The sequence below is a fragment of the Manacus vitellinus genome, unplaced genomic scaffold, assembly GCF_001715985.3.
Source record: "Manacus vitellinus isolate BGI_N305 unplaced genomic scaffold, ASM171598v3 scaffold_7_pilon, whole genome shotgun sequence".
In the NCBI taxonomy this organism is placed as follows: Eukaryota; Metazoa; Chordata; class Aves; order Passeriformes; family Pipridae; genus Manacus; species Manacus vitellinus.
Genome location: NW_021940813.1, coordinates 12,338,792 through 12,356,729, shown reverse-complemented (window position 1 = coordinate 12,356,729; position 17,938 = coordinate 12,338,792). Strand labels below are relative to the sequence as shown.

General features: G+C 46.3%; 1 protein-coding gene across 1 annotated transcript; it reads right to left on the bottom strand.

Annotated features, from left to right (window-relative positions):
* Positions 1-222: 222 nt before the first annotated feature.
* On the bottom strand, positions 223-16,870 carry RS1 (retinoschisin 1). The gene is made up of 7 exons (XM_008922353.2): positions 16,786-16,870; positions 13,240-13,336; positions 5,176-5,201; positions 4,778-4,883; positions 1,969-2,110; positions 1,633-1,828; positions 223-514 (listed from the first exon to the last, which is right to left on the bottom strand). Exons 1-7 carry the CDS (start codon positions 16,849-16,851, stop codon positions 362-364), a joined length of 786 nt encoding a protein of 261 aa, XP_008920601.2. The 5' UTR covers positions 16,852-16,870; the 3' UTR covers positions 223-361.
* Positions 16,871-17,938: the final 1,068 nt, after the last annotated feature.

Sequence of the window (17,938 nt, the reverse complement as noted above, 5' to 3'; positions counted from 1 at the left end):
AATCAGGCATAGACCTGCCGTCCTGAAAAGAACCCAAGCCCTGCCTTTGGACCCCATCTGCATTTACTCTGGCCTTCACAGCAGGCTGTGATGATGATTTCCCCAACCTAACACCCAGGGCCAGAAGCACCATATCTCACGGGATCAAAGCCCTGATCCCTCCCGCCTTTCCCAGTGTGTGCCCAGAAACGCCCATCAGCTGAATGACCAGGCATGGTATGGAGCCATGTTTTATTCAAGATAGCTCTTCCCTTTGCAGGCTGGGCATTTACACCGCAGGACTGTGGCTGCAGCTGTGGCAGTGGTGAGGCAGGGCAGCTGCATGGGCAGACACCTCCACGTCCACCTCAGGAGACAGCACTCAGCCACACTTGCCCAGGCACTCCAGGAGCTCCATGCGGATGGCGATGCGCACGTGCCAGCCCAGCGGGATGAGGCGGATGTAGCGGGCCACGATGGGCGGCCGCAGCAGGTTCTGCACTGAAGAGGAGCGGTCTGAGTTGCCATAGAAAACCTGTGAAGGGAGGTGTGGGTAGGTGGTTAGGGGACTGGAAATTCTGTCCCATGAGTCTGGGGTGCCTGTGCAGAATAGATGAGGAGGAGGTTCCCTCCCCCTCCACCCTCAAAACAAAAGACATCAAAAATAGCCAGACCATTTTTGTCATGCTGATTCGGTTTTCTGAGTAAGTCACTTTCTCCCATTGTTTCTGCACTTTTTGTGGTTAGGCCAGACTTAATCTCACCCCATCCTCTCTCACTTGCCTTCCTGCAGCAAGGCACCACATGTTTGGAGTGAGCATGGTAAAATTTGGCTCTTTGCAGTTAGGAGCTGGGTTGTCTCATATGCCAATACAGACAAAAAATGTATCTGAGTGTCCTTTCCTCATTGCTTGGCCAGCATGTTGCATCACCTGCTGCTATGACCTGTTTTTTGGGGAAAGCTCAGCACAGCATCTCCCCAAGGCTGCAGGAACTGATACTTCAGCAAAGCCACCAGAGCCTCCCATGCTAGGACAGGGCCATCCCCACAGATGGACACTGAGGATGCCTAGGAGGCAGCAGCTGTGGCATCCCCCAGCCCAGCTGGGCTGCACAGGCATCATTGTAAGGTTTCCTCAGTGCAATTTTTCACTTCAAACCAGCCAGTAAGAAGTGCAGTGTGAGAACAGTTCAGTGGGCTGTGACATAACTAGTTACAGATCTTGTCTCGGGGTTTTTTCTGCATTGTCATTGTGCACTAGCTCTAGACTTACGGCAAAAGGGGCCCCCATTTCTCAGTGCCCAAGCAGGGCTGGGGTTGTATAGCCACAGCTGAGAAAGTGGGTTTATCATGGAGGTGCTCCCTCCTCTGCAATGCCAACTAATACCCTTGAGCTTAATCTGGACTCCACTATCATCATTAGAAATCACAAAAAAATTATTTTGCCCTGGTCAGGATGGCACTCACTTTCACCACAGAGGAAATGGCCCCTCTCTGTGCTGCCCCCAGACGCGGAGTGAGCACTGAGACCCATCCACCCTGCTGCTGCCACAGGACCCCCATTTTGGGGCACCTCCCACTGAGAAATGATGCCTTCATGTCACCAAACATGCCACCTCTCCACCAGTGGCCAAAGAGCAAATTGCACTGACCCGATTATTCCCGGTCTGGTCCTTGTAGTAAACCCAGTTGAGGTTTTCGTCGGTGCGGTACTGAATGCTGTACTTGGTCATCCACTCATCGGCATCACAGCGACCTTGTGTGAGGATCCCTGAAATCACCTTCACCTCCTTCAGGTCGATCTGCAGCCACTGTGCAGTGTCCTGGTACTTGGAAAGCCACGCACACCTGGGGGACAACACCAGCCCTGCTATGTCCTCTACCACTGCCCTTCCAGGCAGACCCTCCTGCCCCACACTGCCAGGGTTCCCCCAGCACCCCACACCCTCTGCCCCTGGAGCCCCTCAGAGAGGCATTTTGGAACTCACCCAAAGCCTTGGCCATTGAGGCGGGCCTTGTTGGCTGTCCAGGAGGAGTACCAACCCGTGTACTGCTCAGGGTTGGAGCAACTTATCTGGTCTGGGGTGACAGAACCAGACTCAAAACCCAGGGGCTTGTGGTAGGGACACTCTGCAGAAAAGGGGAAAAAAACACCTTAAGTGACATGACTGGCTGTTTCCTGGGTGTGTTTTCACACACATTGTCAACACCTCCTGTGGTTTCACTACTCCCTCTCCTCCCTGACTAGGATGCTCTTAATCCCAGACCACAGCCTGCACAGGGGCCATAGTATCTTCATTTCTAACTCTTGTTTTAATTTCTAACTCTTCTTTCTCTCTCAAACTTACTAAACCTGTTCTACCTGAAACATTTTGGGGGGAAAGGTTTCATTCAGATGTTGTAGTATGAATCTCCTTCTTGAAAGGCATGTGGAAGAAAAACCAGACTGGATCCATCAACCTGGATCCAGCCTCCAGGCTGTCTGCCTCTGCCTGGTCCTTGAGAAATGTCAGGCACTGCTTTACTTGCTGGGTTTTACCTCCTTCTGCCCCTCCATTCACTGTCTTGATTTACTTGAATGGCAAAATTTCTGAGCAAGCTCTGATCATCAAGCTTGCTTCACAAGCACCCTTGGGTCTTCTGCATTCTCTGCTATGGGGACCATCTTTGTGTCTGGAGATGGTCTTGCCTTGTGGAAAACCTGCAGATGCTCTGGTGCCAGTGAGGTGTAATACATGACTCTACTGAAGGCTCAGGGATCTCCATCTGAGATTTTGACTTCAGGTCTCCAGGCTACCAATCATGCCCCCACAGCTGTCTTTGGCAACAGTGACGAATTCAACATGACTCCTGCAGGCTGCAAAAATACTGGAGAAAGAAATACTCATTCGTCATTAAAACTTTCTGTGTGGGTCACCACACAGGGCTCTGAAATGCAGGACTTTGGTGATGCTGAGCACCTGCATGCTAACTGGACCTAGTTGTGGGGATTTTTGTTATGATCATTTTTTATACAATCAGGTTATCACTGCGTATCAAGATACACAGAATGAAGGTGCTCACAAGGGTCACATGGGGATTGCCTAGGCAAACATCTATATCACAGGTAGTATTTTCTAATTTTACAGCCTGTGGAGCCCCCAAAGGTTACTCTGTACCTTTCTCCAGTTTAGCATAGTTTGTTTTATGGGTCTCAGCAGTGAAGGAGCAAGCAAAGCTCTGTGCAGCTTCCCTTGTGGGTAGGACGTTTCCTTGCCTTAGCTGTGCCTGACCAACCAGCATGGTGCCTCGTGTTAAAAATGACCTACACGTGGAGTGCCTCAGTGGGGGCCCAGAACCCGGTATGACCGTGGCCTCCCCAGTGCAACTCCCCAGCACTGCAGCCATGTGGTCGATGTCTCATTAGCAAGCTCCACTAGGTCAATACTGTATGCATCAATATCTCATTAACATATCTTGCTCAGTCGGTACCTCATTAACATGTTTTTTCCCATGAAAACATATAGCCACCCTCCCGCCTTCCTTGAGGCATGGAAACATCATGCTTTTTCACCACGTTAAAAGCCTTGCTCCCCTTGTGCAAGAGGTGGCTGGGCTGGGGTGACCCCTTGTGTTTACTTATCTCAAACACCACCCAACTTCACTTTTAGCAACACTAATCTGCAGACCACACAACCATAATGCAATTAGCAGGTCACCTTCTGGTGAGTCCGTTTGTACCACGCACAGGGACCCACCAAAACAGGTGCCTGATGCCTGCCTGGCCAAATCAGCCAATCCAGAGGGGACTTGAGCGGTGTTTGGGAAGCATCTGCTCCCCTCGGCCATGCCAGAGGCTGCTCTGCAAACCATCATCAGGCAGCAGGGACACCAGGCCATACCATGTTGGCTGGGCTGGACCAGGCAAGGGGAGTGCAAAGCCCCTGCCTAGGGAGAGCAGAGTTACAGTGGCAATATTCATCATTCAGGAGAACAGCCTTTATCAGTCAAGGAAGCCTTCATTACTCAGCTGCATAATGCTAAGGTGTGAGAGCACCCATCACACCTGGCCTTGCCGGGAAACCTAGCCCTCCTCCTCACATATCTGCCATGGACAGATCAACCAAACCTGCCACGTCTCCTTCCCTTCCCTTGCCTCTCAAAAGGCAAGGGTTTTAAACAGGAAGAGGATGGGTTTAGATTGGACATAAAGCAGAACTTTTTTACTGTGCAGATGATGATCCACTGGGACAGGTTGTCCAGAGAAGCTGTGAATGCCCCATCCCTGGAAGTGTTCAAGTCCAGGTTGGATGGGGCTTTGAGCAACCTGGTCTAGTGGAAGATGTCACTATCAATAAAGGGGATGGGAGAGGGGAGGTATTGGAAGTAGATGATCTTCAATGGTCCCTTCCAATCCAAACCATGTTGTGATTCTGTGATTGCTTGGTGCAAATGACAGCAGGGTGGTACCAGGCTGTAGCAAGACTTCAAATGGAGAATTGTACACTGCTAAGGTTAAACAGTAAGAAAATATGAGGTAGGACCAGGCTGGCATGCCAGGCATAGGTTCCAGTAGGGAGCACTGGCCAGGATGGGCCACCCTCAGTGACCTCCCAAGACCCAGGAATGGTGGCTGCCTCTGCCTGACGGTGCAGGGTCACCCCCTCACCTCACACCGGTGCAGCTCCCCCAGCCTCACAGTAGCTGGATTTGGAAAAAGTACTGCCAAAACATGCCTCCTCTGCAATGGTGAGTGCAGGAGGGGAAACTGCTGGAGATCACCAGGCAAATATGGCTAAAAGCACACTGGTCCATTACCTGGCATGCACTCCAAGCTGTTAGTCCCACTGGACCACACCGAGTTAGGTCCTCCTTGGCAATCACATTTGCAAGCCTTGCTGTGCCACAGCTCCAGTCTCTCATCCTAAAGGGAAGGTAAAAAACCAGCAATAAATCAACATAGTAATCAGCAACAGCAACATGAAGCTAAGTCTGAGTTCTGAACCTGAGACAGATGCTCATGCCTGCCCAGCCGGCTGCACCTTCTCTGAGACAGCCTAGCATGAAACATGGGATGGCTTGGATCCCTTGGATTCAGAAGTCAGAGCATGTGCCTGCGCCAGGTGCCACCCCTACTTCTGGCCCAAGGCACCAGAGCTAGGCCGTGTCAGAGCCCCAGCATTTACCTGGCAGCCAAACAAGCCAGAGACACTTACCTCTCCTGGGGAGAGGGCCATTGCAGCTGGGCAGTGGGCGTGGAGAGAAGAAGAGAGAGACAGATTAGAAACAAAGATGCTGCAAGCAAACTTTACAAAATACAATTTCCTCCTGAGCTAGGGACAAATAAATAAAGGAAGGACTGACGAATCTACCAAGTTTTCCCCAAGCTGATTGCCAGGGGAAGGTAAGAGAATATGGGCAGGAGCAGGGCACTGCCTGTGTCCATGTCTGTGGGTTTTCTCTCTGATGTCTTTGGCATCTCCTCTTTCTGATCAGACACACCTGAATTACCCTGAGGAAAAACTCATGCCAGCCCACTTGGTCTCTGCTTTATAGCTGATTTTGCCCACATCCATTTTTTATGCCTTCCTGCTCTAGTTTCCCTGTCACGTTTTCTCCTTAAAATGTGAAAGCTGATGAACTCCAAGGGTGAAATCCCATCCTGGCACTACTGCAAGTGATAAGTGCCTTTGGAGGAGATGGGACACTCTACAAGGTGCTTGGTCTGAGACCACTCACTCTGGATGGGATGGAGAAAAATGTAATGTAAACAGGTCTTCCTAATCCATTTTACAGACAGGACACCCTTTTTTTCTTTCTTAGGGAAAACCCGTCGTTGTGGCTGTAGAGGAAGAGACACTATTTTTGTAACATCTGACCTGTTTTATCTCTTGCCTCTTACTGAGCAATGGCTTTTTTATGAGCACTTTCCTTACTGAAAAGGTTCTCCTTGCTTCACAGTGAAGTCCAAAGCAGACTGTGTTAACAGCATTTGGACTGGCAGGATAGTTCCCAGACATCTATGAAAATAATTAAAAAAAAAATAGTCCCATGACTGCTGGTAACTCATCAACACAAGTCAAATGTCGAACATCACTTTTTCGAAGCCAGTAGGGCATCTGCAAGCCACCAAGGAACAAGCTGTTGAGCAGGTAAAAACTTGCATACAGAAGCCATGAGAAACCTGCCACAGAGGGTTTGTGAATACGGAAAGAGGTCTTTTCACCAAATGAATTAGACTCTGAATTATTCACTGAATTCTAGTTATGATTTATTCATTCATACACTGTCGCTTTGCTGAGTCTAGGAAGCTCCAGCTAATGCTGGGAATTTACATCTCACGTTTCTATAGCAAGTTTCCTCTCAAAATACTCACAAACACAGAGCAATTATAATCAGCTGAAATATAAACTATATACAAAGCTCTGTTTATTACTGAAATGCAACTGCTCCTTGGGTGTGACACTGAGCCTAAATGTATCAAGAGTCTGAAAGAAAGACAGCCAAGAACAAAATGATAAAGAAGTTTTAAAAAATTCCTTTCTCTAACAACAGAGATGGTTTCCTGTGCTTCAGCAGCATTTCTGGCATCAGGAACTTACAACATTAACCCAAGGCACTGGCCCTGGCAGAAGAAGTAAACATTGGTCTGCAATAAAAAGATATGGCTTATAGTCAGACCCAAGAGGGAGGCAGGGGGCACCCAGACCCCAACAAGCTCAGCAGGAAAACGAGGCTGCACATCTCTGGATCTGGCCTCTCGTAAAGCGTAGGTTGAGGGCCACTCACAACACTGCACTACACCTTTCCCAGCACAGATGTTACCCAGTCAAACCCTGTCACTTCACTGTGCAATGAGAAAACCAAGGCAGAGGTGTAAGCCCAAGGTCACCTCTGTGCTGTGCCACACAGGGCAAAGGAATTTGACTTAAACCAGCATAAAGGTGGTTTAAGTTAACGCTGTTTGCCAATACAATACAAACCAGGACTTTATCACTTATCAAAACTGTACCACCTTTGCCAATAAAAGAAATGTAGTGCCTCTCCTGCCTGCTTGGTGCTCTGTTTGATGCCCATTCTGCAGTGGCACTGGCACCAGGGCCATGACAACCAGGAGAGCAGGTGTGTCTCCTGCCCCTCCAGCCAGTGCTCCTGCTCCAGGAGCACCAGCTGCGAGGGCAGCTTCCTTACCCTGAAATCTGGGAGCCTGACTCCCCAGCCAGCACAGCCCTCATGTGTCCCCACTGCCCAGCAACTGTCTGAGCTCACAGGGCTCCAGGCTTGACTTCTTCCATCTGCAGGCACTTAAGTTTCATTTAGAGATGTGTGCTTGCTATGTGTTTCTTCATTTTCACCTTTAGAAGACTGATTTTTGTGCAAAAACTTCTGTGTGTTGGTTTGGGTTTTCCTTATGGTGGTTTAATGCACTTTGGCCTGGCAAAGGGGTTGGAAAAGACCTCTAAAATCATCAAGTCCAGCCACTAACCTAAGAAAATTATGTTCCATGAAGATGACTGTATTGTGGTGAAGCCTACTCTTGTGCACTGTGTGGGAAAAGGGGATGTCGATTACCAGGACTGATGTAGGGTATTGCTGTGGGACCATGCTGAGCCCTTCCATAGGTCTCCTGAGTACCTCCCTTTGAGAGCCAAGATCAAAATTTGATATGTCATTGACACATGGAACTGGAAATTCAACAGGGAAAAAAGGAACAGTTTTCAGGTGGGTGGGTGTACGATAGCACCAATTCAACCACCAGAAATGAATCCTCCTCACAGGTCACCCCAGCATCCCTTGGGTGGCTGCACTCAGCCAGTGATGGCTGCACTCAGCCAGAGATGCCTGCTCCTGAGCTACAAGAGTGGCTTCTAGGGTTTTTAGCCTCATCTGCCAGGGGACAGCACTGCAAATCAAGCAAGGGTGTAAATTTCAAGCACAAAAGGCCTTCTTTCAAGGCAATGTTGTATTGGGTCAGTCCCACAACACACAGGGTGCAAAGCCAGTGCCAGGGCACAGGTGCCGATGTGCTGCCCCTCTGGTTGTCCCCGTTGGGCTGGGGATCACCACCCCTCACTGCATAACTCACTGATTTAATTATCTCAAACAGGAGTTCAGCTTTGTCTTTTTGAGTCAGAAGAGGTTAATTGCTAAGGGCTTGCTCCCACAAGTGGCGCAGCCATCGAACCATGGCACAGGGGAGTGACAAGCTTGGCTTGGCTTGGGGTAAGTGCAGCAGCAGATGGCCAAACATCCTGCCTGGGCAGCGTGGCCTGATAACCCCTGGTGCTGGGAGAGAAAAGGAAAAGAAAAATGTCCTTGCCTGCAGTTGGCCAGAAAACACAGTAATTGATATATTGGTGTGTTTACAGCTGTGACGGGCACTGTCCTACAAAGGAAATGAAGAGGAAAGCTGGCTGCCAATAGCCCAAAAAAAAGTGATGGCCAGCATGCTTTTATAGTGAGCGTGTTTGCCTTCAAGGAAGGTTACAAAGATAATTGGTAATTGTAGGTCAGACAGAACGAATTGCTGCAATTCATGGGAGAGTCATAAGTCCTGCACAGCCGCCAGGGGCTGTTGTTTTAAAAGCACAAGACTGAAAAAAAACCCCAAACATTAAAAAGCAAAAAGTACTATTTACAGCCCACCCCCCAGGACATTCAGCAAACCATCAGTTCAATGAAATAAACTGTTATCTGTTTGTGGGAGGCAGGGAGGAAAGGCATGCACCTTTCCCGTCCCTTCATCCTACCCTGCAGTGCTGTTTGTCCAGCACACTATCATGCACAAATGCCACCCGACAGGTCAGGATTTAGGGACCAGGGCTTAGGCAAGAACCAGAGGATGATTTTGTGCCAGAGCACCTCAGTGAGGTTGGGCTGTAGCCCAGGCCCTGGGATGGCCCCACTCAGGACCTGCTGCTGAGCAGGATGAAGGGGAGAGATATTCTAGGGGGTGGTCCAGGTTGCAGGAGAAAGAAAAGAGATAGCAGAGGTAGTCCTGGGATGCCAAGATGGGGAGGACACAGGTTTCCTGAGGTGGAAGTGGGATAAACCAGCAGCCACAACTTAAGGTTAGCTGGGAAAACGAAGGGGCAATAAATAGCAAGGAAACTCAGCTGCTGGCATTTTAAGGACAGGAAAAGGTATGTCTCAGAAAATTTGTAATCATTAATAATGTGGCTAAACAAAAGTAAGAAAGGAGGAAGATAAGTGTGGACAGAAGTAACACTGCCAAAGGCTAAGCACATTTTGATATGGTAACTCTGAGAAATCATATTCACTATCCTGACCATAATGCCACAATACCAAGTCCTCTTTTAGTGTGTTTAGAATTAATGACAAATGTACAAGCATGAGAAAGCACATAAAAAATATAAAAACAGAGAAATAAACTATAACACAGAATAAATGTCAGTCACTCAACTTACTGGAATAAGTTCACATAAACTTGATTATTGTAGGAAAAGTATGTGGAAAAGTTTAATTATTTATTTACTTTATAATTTAGGTGTCCTAGAAGCTTCAGCTGGAAAATAGTTAATGTTGTCTCTCATCTCTGCAAGCAACATCTCAGTTTAAAGTCTTGGAGAGATGAGTAAAATGACTTTCCTCCCAGTGGAGAGCAGTCCCCTCCATGGTGCAGCAGTGCTTTCTGGGCACTGTGGTTCCTGCTGCATAGTCACCTGCTTCCCTTCTGCACCTGTGGGTCATGGGGCAGGGAAAGGGAAAACAGCTCAAAACTCAGAAAAATATGACTGGAGCCCCAACAAAGATGTCACAGAAACAAAAGATATAGCTGGACTGAATGGCACTGTTTTTATCCATGCTTTCTGAAAAGCACACCATTGCAAAGCCCTCTTTTCCCTGAGCACCACATTAGACATCATCAGGAAGCAGAGTTAGGTAACACAGCCTGTAAAGCAACACAGAGGGTTGAGACACTGAAAAAAGCAATCGGTGGTCTGTGCTCATTGGGTGCTAGTTTGTGGGTTGCTATATTATTAACCCAGGCTATTTTTACATACCAGCCCTGAAAATCGTGCCAGGCGAGTGAGGTGACTCACATCAGGTTGCAGAGCCTTGGTAACAAGGTGCATTTAGGGAAGCTGCCGTATCTGTGGTGTTTTCCCAAATGCGCCACAGGCAAGGGCCCCAGGGACCCCTGCTGCAGCTGTGGCTGTCCCCAGGTCCCCTTGGCAAGAGTAGCCCCCCTGTCCAGTTGCTTGGTGATTGCTTTTGTTGATTTCCCCCAGGGCTTTTTCCATGGTTATGCTAAGCAGCCTCAATGGGACCTCGTGTTGAGCAAACAGTATCTCTGTTTCTAAAAAGCGTGGGGTTTAAAAGGTCCTTGGGAGCTATGCTAGCAGACAGAGACCCCTAGGGCGTATGCAGATCTGTGTCCACCAAAAGACACTGGGAGTCAGGCTGGGTGCCCGTCCAGGGATGCCGACCACCTAAAGCCACAGTGGCCAAAATGCTGAGCCTGTTTCCCCCGTAGATGATATTCTGGCCTCAGCACCACCCAAGAGGGCACCAACGCCCCGGCACACATCAGCCTGCGAGGACTGACCTCTGCTGATCACTGGCAGGCACGGTCAGAGTCAGAAAATGAGGGCAAGAGGAACAGCATCAGTGTCAGCCTGCAGAGGGGGGGAGAAGGTCTCATACTTTGTGTTAAGCTTTTCTCTCAGGCTTTAACTCAGCTGTTCTTTTCCTCCTTCATTTTGTGAGGATTTTTCATGGTTTTATTATTTTAATTTCCATTCAATTTTCTTTACTTGAGTTATTTTTATTTGGTTTCCATTTTTATTCATTTGTACTGTGTGTCATTTAATATTTCTATCTTGTATTGGCCTCATAAGCCACCAGCGTGCCTGTAACAAATGTGGATAGAGCCTTCCTAAATCTTCATTCGCGAAACCTAGTCATGACATGACATTTAATATTTACTAGTTATCTGAACACGATAAAAGCCATATTTAAATAATGATAATTATTAGTATTTAATTAATATTAATTTCTCTTTAACGCCTGCTGGTCTTTTATGTTGTGAAAATATCTGGAAAAAGATTAAATAAGTGGAAAAAAAATCAACCTGTCCCCCTTTTCTTCTTAAGAGATGTACAATTATCTTTTTTTCCCAAAGTGTTCCTTTGAAAACTTTTGCCAATTTCTGATCTTACTGTCGCGTTTGCTCCTTCCTGCTTAGAGCTACGCAGAACATTGCCTGCATAGTAATTTCACTAGATGCACTGATTATGCCAAAGGGCAGCACTAAAGATGTTATTTACCATCATCCAAAGGCGGGTTTGAGCCTTTAATTTTGGTTTTGGGTTGGTTTGTTGTTTTTTTTCCAAAGCTACAAAAAAAAAAACGGGAAAAAAGAAATCCACTCAAACTGCTGAGATCTGCTTATTCCTCAACGTGCAGGGAGCACGGACAGAGTAATGCGGTGCAGGCATGTCACATTCAATGTGCTAAAAGCACATTCATGTCAATCCGGGGCTCGGGGTGCTCTCCCTCACCATATGGAGGGGGCTCAGCAGCTGCTGCGGCTCTCCCGGCAGGAGCCCGCCTGCTGCACCATATGCTGCTGCTGCTGCTGCTGCTGCTGCTTCTGCGGTGTCCCCGGCAAACACAAGCCCAGCCGAGCCGCAGGAGCTGGGGGAGCTCCTCTAAGCCACTTGCTTTGCCAGAGAAAATAAGCTAAGCAGCTTATCGTGACATCAGTGCACGTAGCTCGGAGGACTGACCTAGCAGCACCTTCGTGGTGAGAGGGAAAGGCAGGACTGTGAGGGGGACCTAGGCAAAGGGTCACTGCTCTCTTTTTATCCAGAGGAGGACACTTAGGCCATGAAACAAAGAAAAACAGTAAATTAAGTAACATAGTAAATTAAGAAAATAAATTAAATATCAAAGGAGTGATGCCTTGAAAGTGATCCTGCAAGTTATTTTTCACTGCAGGCTCTCCAAAAATATCCTGATGTGTAGGTGTCTATAAAAAGCAAGCTGTGTCTGGGATTCAGAGTAAGGTATGAACTCATTCCAAGGACTAATTGCAGTTATGCCACCCAAAGGGAAAAAAATGCTGGAGTCTGGATAAAAACAGTCTTCCAAGAGGCTTAGGCATCAGTAACTTTCCCAAGTAAAACAAAGGAGAGAGGAGAGATAAAGTATGAGGAGAACATACAAATATTTGCTGTAAGATTAAAAGGAAGACCTATTAATTAGACAGAGTGGGGTACAGCCAAACATAACAGGATGAAATGAAGGCATGGCTAGTTGAGTAACATTTACTTTCCTACCCATGAAAATTTGTAGATCAAAGTATTAAGTGGAAACACAGAAAGATAGAAAAGAGCTAGACAAATCAAAACAATGAGAATTCAACATACATGGGGGAAAAGCTGGACTGTCTGATTAATCTCCTCACTCTGACAGATCACACTTGATTCACATGTTAATGTTGGTAGATACTGCTGAGCACTTACCAAGTGCAACCCTCAGCCTTGTTTAAGATAATAGCAGCTTTGCCATTGGCTTGGATGAAGCCAGAAATTTAAACACAACCCAGAAAATTATGTCCCTGTTCTATACTGCTGGGTTAATTAAAATGGAAGGAGATTGTGACCCTGAATTTTCTGGCTTCTTCTAGCTCCTGCTTACCTGCTTTCATTGCTGCCTTCCTGCAAAGTAAATTTGAGAAAGCCTCAAAATTGATAAATACCTTTCCCGTTTTCTTGACTTATGATTGCATTTTCTTCTGAAAGTGCCTTTGGAAGTCTCTCCCAGGCCAAAATACCTGAAATGGCCTTTAAAAAAAAAGCCAATCTTCATCAGCAATCTCTTGCTGCTAGAGAAAATGATCAGCTTTTGATTAATCAAGAGTTTTGATTAACGAAGGACCAGTCTTTCATGTTTTGCTGTACCTCATTTTTCAAATCAGCGTTATTATTTACACACTGGCTCAGCTGCACTACAATTTTCTTTGCAAATTCATATTTTGACAAATTATATGGCAATTTTTTTATACTGCAATTATTTTGTGAAACAGAGTTTTGCTATTGAATATTCATAGAGCTGTAAGAACACTGCTCACTCATGTACATAAATTACACATCTCCTTCACATTTTGCCTTTCCCCAAATTATTATGCTTCCATGAGAATGTAAAGAGAGCTTGCTCTGTACCCCGTAGCCCCTGGAAGACGAAAGCTTGGATGAAACAAGAAACACAAAGAGACATATCTGAAAGTGCCTCTCAGGAGGCAAAGTACATACCTTTGTACCAGAAAAGAAGAGACAGCAGGACTCTTCCCATCTTGAACTGCATCTTTTCCTTCCTCTGTTGTGAATAGCTCCTTAGTGTACTGCTTGGCTTGATGGGAAGGCATGAGATTAACTTAAGCATTGCCTAAGCACCTTACTCTCCTTCATTCTCATGATTTTCTCAAGCACCATCAAGTCAAACACATAATTATTACCGTCAAGCTCCATCCTAGAGGATGTGTCATCTGCAACAGTTTTTGAAAGGTAACAAGTATTGAGGTACTGACACTCTAAGCATGAATCTGAATGAGTATGTAGACATATGTCCAAATAAACAAGGATATACCTATGTAGAAACCACATATACCCCCTACAGAAAAGCAGATGACTAAAGCTTATATAGTATTATAAGTACTTATATAGTACGTAGTATATATTGTCTATTGTATATAATAGGTATTCACTGACTTCCACCCCAATTCTTTACCTCTACACTATCAATGCCTTTCCTAATAATAGTTGCATGTTGAAATCTGCTCTGGCCTTATTGCTCTTCCAGTCACCTAATTGTGTGGGGCTGAAAATGGCAATCAGTAGATCAAACAAAAATAGCACTTTTCAGTTGTTTACTTGTTAGGCTGTAAAAAAACTCAACCCAAAAATGTACACCTGCCTTTGCTTACAGTTCTTACCTATAGTATCCTCTCGACAGGCTTAAGTTCAAGAGAGTAATAAATTTGATTTTAAAATGATTGAAAGGTTCAAGATAACAGACTGCTAGTGATTCCAGTGGATCTTGCACCCGTTCCTCCAATCTCTGCTAATTATGTGCAATTAGCAGTGAATTTTTAATGGAGGCTTTTGAAAGCAATTGCTTCAGAAGCAGCTTGGTTTGTTTCAAAAGATCACAGACCGTATGCACTGGGAATAGATTAATGCGCTGCATAGATCATGTAGGCTGCTGTGGAGTTAAGCTAATCATGTCTCTAGTCTTCTGGTCTACATCCATTCAAAAAATGCTGCGCAAACAAGGATGCTGACTTTTCAAAAACAGTCCCCTGGGCAGGATTTATCTCACCTGTCTTTGGATAGTCACAAATTTGGCATGCCCTGTAAAGGGGTTGTCAGGTACAACATCCCACTGCAGTTACACTTCCAGCACCAATACATCCCAGCCTCCCCAGAGCATGTGACATGCATGGAATGAGTCTCCTGCCAAGGGGCCTCACTGCTTTGCTCAGTTCAAGGAGTTTAACCTTCTCAATCCAACACTTTCCCCACTTCAATCGATCTACACAGAATCATAGAATCAGCTGGGTTGGAAGGGACCTCCGAAATCATCAAGTCCAACCCTTGATCCTCCACCGCTGTGGTTACTAGACCATGGCACTAAGTGCCACATGGAGTCTTATCTTAAAAACCTCCAGGGATGGAGAATCCACCACCTCCCTGGGCAGTCCATTCCAATGCCTGATTACCCTCTCTGTAAAGAATTTCTTCCTAATATCCACCCTAAACCTCCCCTGGCAGAGTTTAAGACCATGCCCTCTTGTCTTATGTTCATACGCAACACCCTTCTCAGGGCAGTGAGACCCACCAGAAGGTCCAGACAGGAGTTAAAAACATGAGCCTCATTGAGGGTACTAGGGCAGCCTCTGGGCATCTGCTGCAGTGCAGCATCTTACTCCAGGTTCTACACAGTATCCAGACAAGAGTGTCTCTCCTTCTTTTTGTTGTCCAGTCTGAAATGGTCTGCCACAGAGACACAGATTTCCAGAGCTGCTGAAGACACTCAGATATCTACTCTCTCTCTGCCATGATGAGCAGCTGGTATCTAAATCCCATGGGTCTGAAAATCCCAGCTTAAAAATCCCTAAATACCTTCATCCACATATCTCTTGGAAAACCAGACCAGAGCTTCAGCCTCTCACCTTATGGTCTTGTAAGCACAGGTCACAGGGAAGCAGAGCTGCCCACACAGAGAGAAATCACCTACCATGTTTTAAAAAAGAAAAGCCAAATTCTCTTCCATGACCCCGAGCAGTTTAAAATCAGTTTGGTTTATGGTCAACCTCACACTCCAAATAGGTTTTGATTTTTTGTAAGAAGTGCACAATAGCTCAGGGAACGTGTTCAGAAATAGCACAGCTCTTATCAAAGGACATTTCATTCAAAGGGACACTCTTAAGACTGGTGGCTGCCCAATTATAAAATTCCCTCCACAAAGAAAGAAAAGCAGACTTTGTTTAAAAAGTGTCTGTAGCATTCAAAAAATCAAACTGGCTCACATGAAGATTAGAAGAGCCTTAAAATTAAAGTCCTTGTATAAACAGTATGCAATTCAGGCCCTTTGTGTCTAATGGTGTTGATGGTCCTTCATTTTAATAACTGTAAAGAGCAAAACCACACTGCCACTGCAGACAACATTGCTAAATTAATAATGTAGTTAATTCCTAGAAAACAGGGAAATATTTTCAGGTACAGAAGACAGAAAACATTTAAAAGGCAGTACACAATACAGCACCAGAAAAGGCTTCAGTTGCCCTTATTAAAAAATAAAAATAAAATTTTAAAGAGGAAAAAAATTAGTCTGGCATTGATTACAGAACAAAACTGAGACTAGTACAAATGACCCAACTTATGACAGTTTGGTGACATCTCCACTGCTGTGTAAAACAGGGGCAGGAACTGACTGGGCGGGTTTGCTCTTTTGGCCATACATCTTCTCCAGCTGTAGTTCATGTCCCATTGGCCTTGAGACATTCTGATATGTTTTCATAGCCCTCAGAAATCTTGGTGTGTTTTATTCCTCCAGATTGTGGGAAATAAAGATCACCCTGCACCACTGAGATGCTTTTAGTCTGACTGGCACTGTGTGTGTGTGTGGCCTCAGAGGAGAAGGAGGAGGCAAAAGTACTGGTGCGTGAGAGAAGTGCAACTCCACATAGCAATTTCATATTTCTCCCAAAGTCAGAGTGCCAGACAGCTAAATCAGAGTGTCACGCATCGATTCGTGCGTCTGGAAGCTGAACACACATGGCACGCAATGTCTCAGCAGGAATGTGTGACTGGCACACTTTTGTTTTATCACAGTTAGGGAACGCACAAAACACACATTTATATATGTACGTGTGAACCATGGACATCTCTCAGAAGCAGGATACTGATGTGTGGAGAGAGCAAGACTGTCAGCACTTTTAGAGCTTGAGTCAAACCGTCAGGAGCTGGATCCTCTCAAAATGGATGGAGCTACTCTGATCTACACACACTTAAGATCTGGCTCTTAGAATAAAATATTCTTTCTACAAGTCTGAAGTGCGAGCTTAAGTCCTTTTCTGAAAAGGGCCCCTTTTCCTAAATGTAAGAAAACATGATGCAGATAGCTACCCTGTGCTGATCACCAGGATTAGGCCCACTCTCTGTAACACCCACTTGGGGGTGCTGTGGCTGTCAATGGCAGGGTAGGCACCATGGGATCACCATCCCTATTAGATGGGAAGTACCTACACCAGAGGCTTGCATATCCTACATTAGGAGAAGTCAAACTAAGCCTGACACCTTTGAGCTTGTATCATGGAAGCAGGCAGTCAGTGGAAAACAGTTTACCCAAGCGGTGGGACACATTGCTTTGGCTTCACCTCCTGTGAGCTGCAAACACACTACTAAGCAAAACGAGCAGAGGAAAGCCAGACTTCAGTACATCTGCACTTTCAGATTGTGGCATACACAGGCCCTTAAGTATTGTTATGGTGTTTAATGTTATGATCTTAGTATGCTAGGTCTCACTATGTGAACTATGGGTGGTTTCTACCCAAAGGAGCTTTTGTTTCCTGGCCCAGGTATCCCTGCATTGCTCTGCAATCTCTAACTGTAGCTTGCCCATGCCTCAGAGTGTTTCTTAAGTAAGAGCAAGCACTGACAAAGGTTAATAGTTTTCTTAATATATAATGATTAAAGAAAGTTTCTTAAGACTCTGATCAAGGTAATTTTTCTCTTTAATCTTTAAGATAGGTAAATCACACCCTCCCACTCTGATCCTGCAAAGATACTCAAGAGCTAACTCCAGGTCAGCAGAGCTCCGGGGCTCTCCTTGTCCTTCTGCTGCAGAGATGTCTGAGCCCCAGCACTCATTAGGGCTTATGCACACAGACAGATGCTGTGCCAGTATCCATGCCCAGAGGTTACCCTTTTCTAAAGACTTGCACGTGCAAAATGAGACAACATGTTATAATTTAAAAGTTAAACTGCTCCGAGGCACGCTGAGATGGCTCTTTGTTTCCTAATTAATAAAAACGGTACACACAGTACTGGGGAAAATCAGGATGGAGTTAACTGTCCTTGCTAGCTGTGTGCTGTGAAAAGCACCCGCCTTTCCCCAGCACTCAAGCTCGTCTCCAAGCACAGAGGTGAAAGGACCTGTGCTCCAGTCTGTCCCGGTGAGCATCTCCTTGGGGATGCATCGGGCTGCAGTTTCCACCACTGCCTTTGTCCCTGCTCGGGAGGAGGCACAGGCTGCTACTTCTCCCCGGCTCCGCTGTGGCTGCCTCTGGTGCCTGTGGTCTCCTTGGTTACCCATCCAGGGGACGACGGTAAAGTGGTGATGCCTCTCCCGCGCTGGCAGGGAAGCGCTCCTCTCGCGAGGTTAAAGCGTGTGGAAAGGCTCCTGAGGGACAGGGTTTCCCACTTACGGGGCTTTTCTGCTCCCCTCGAA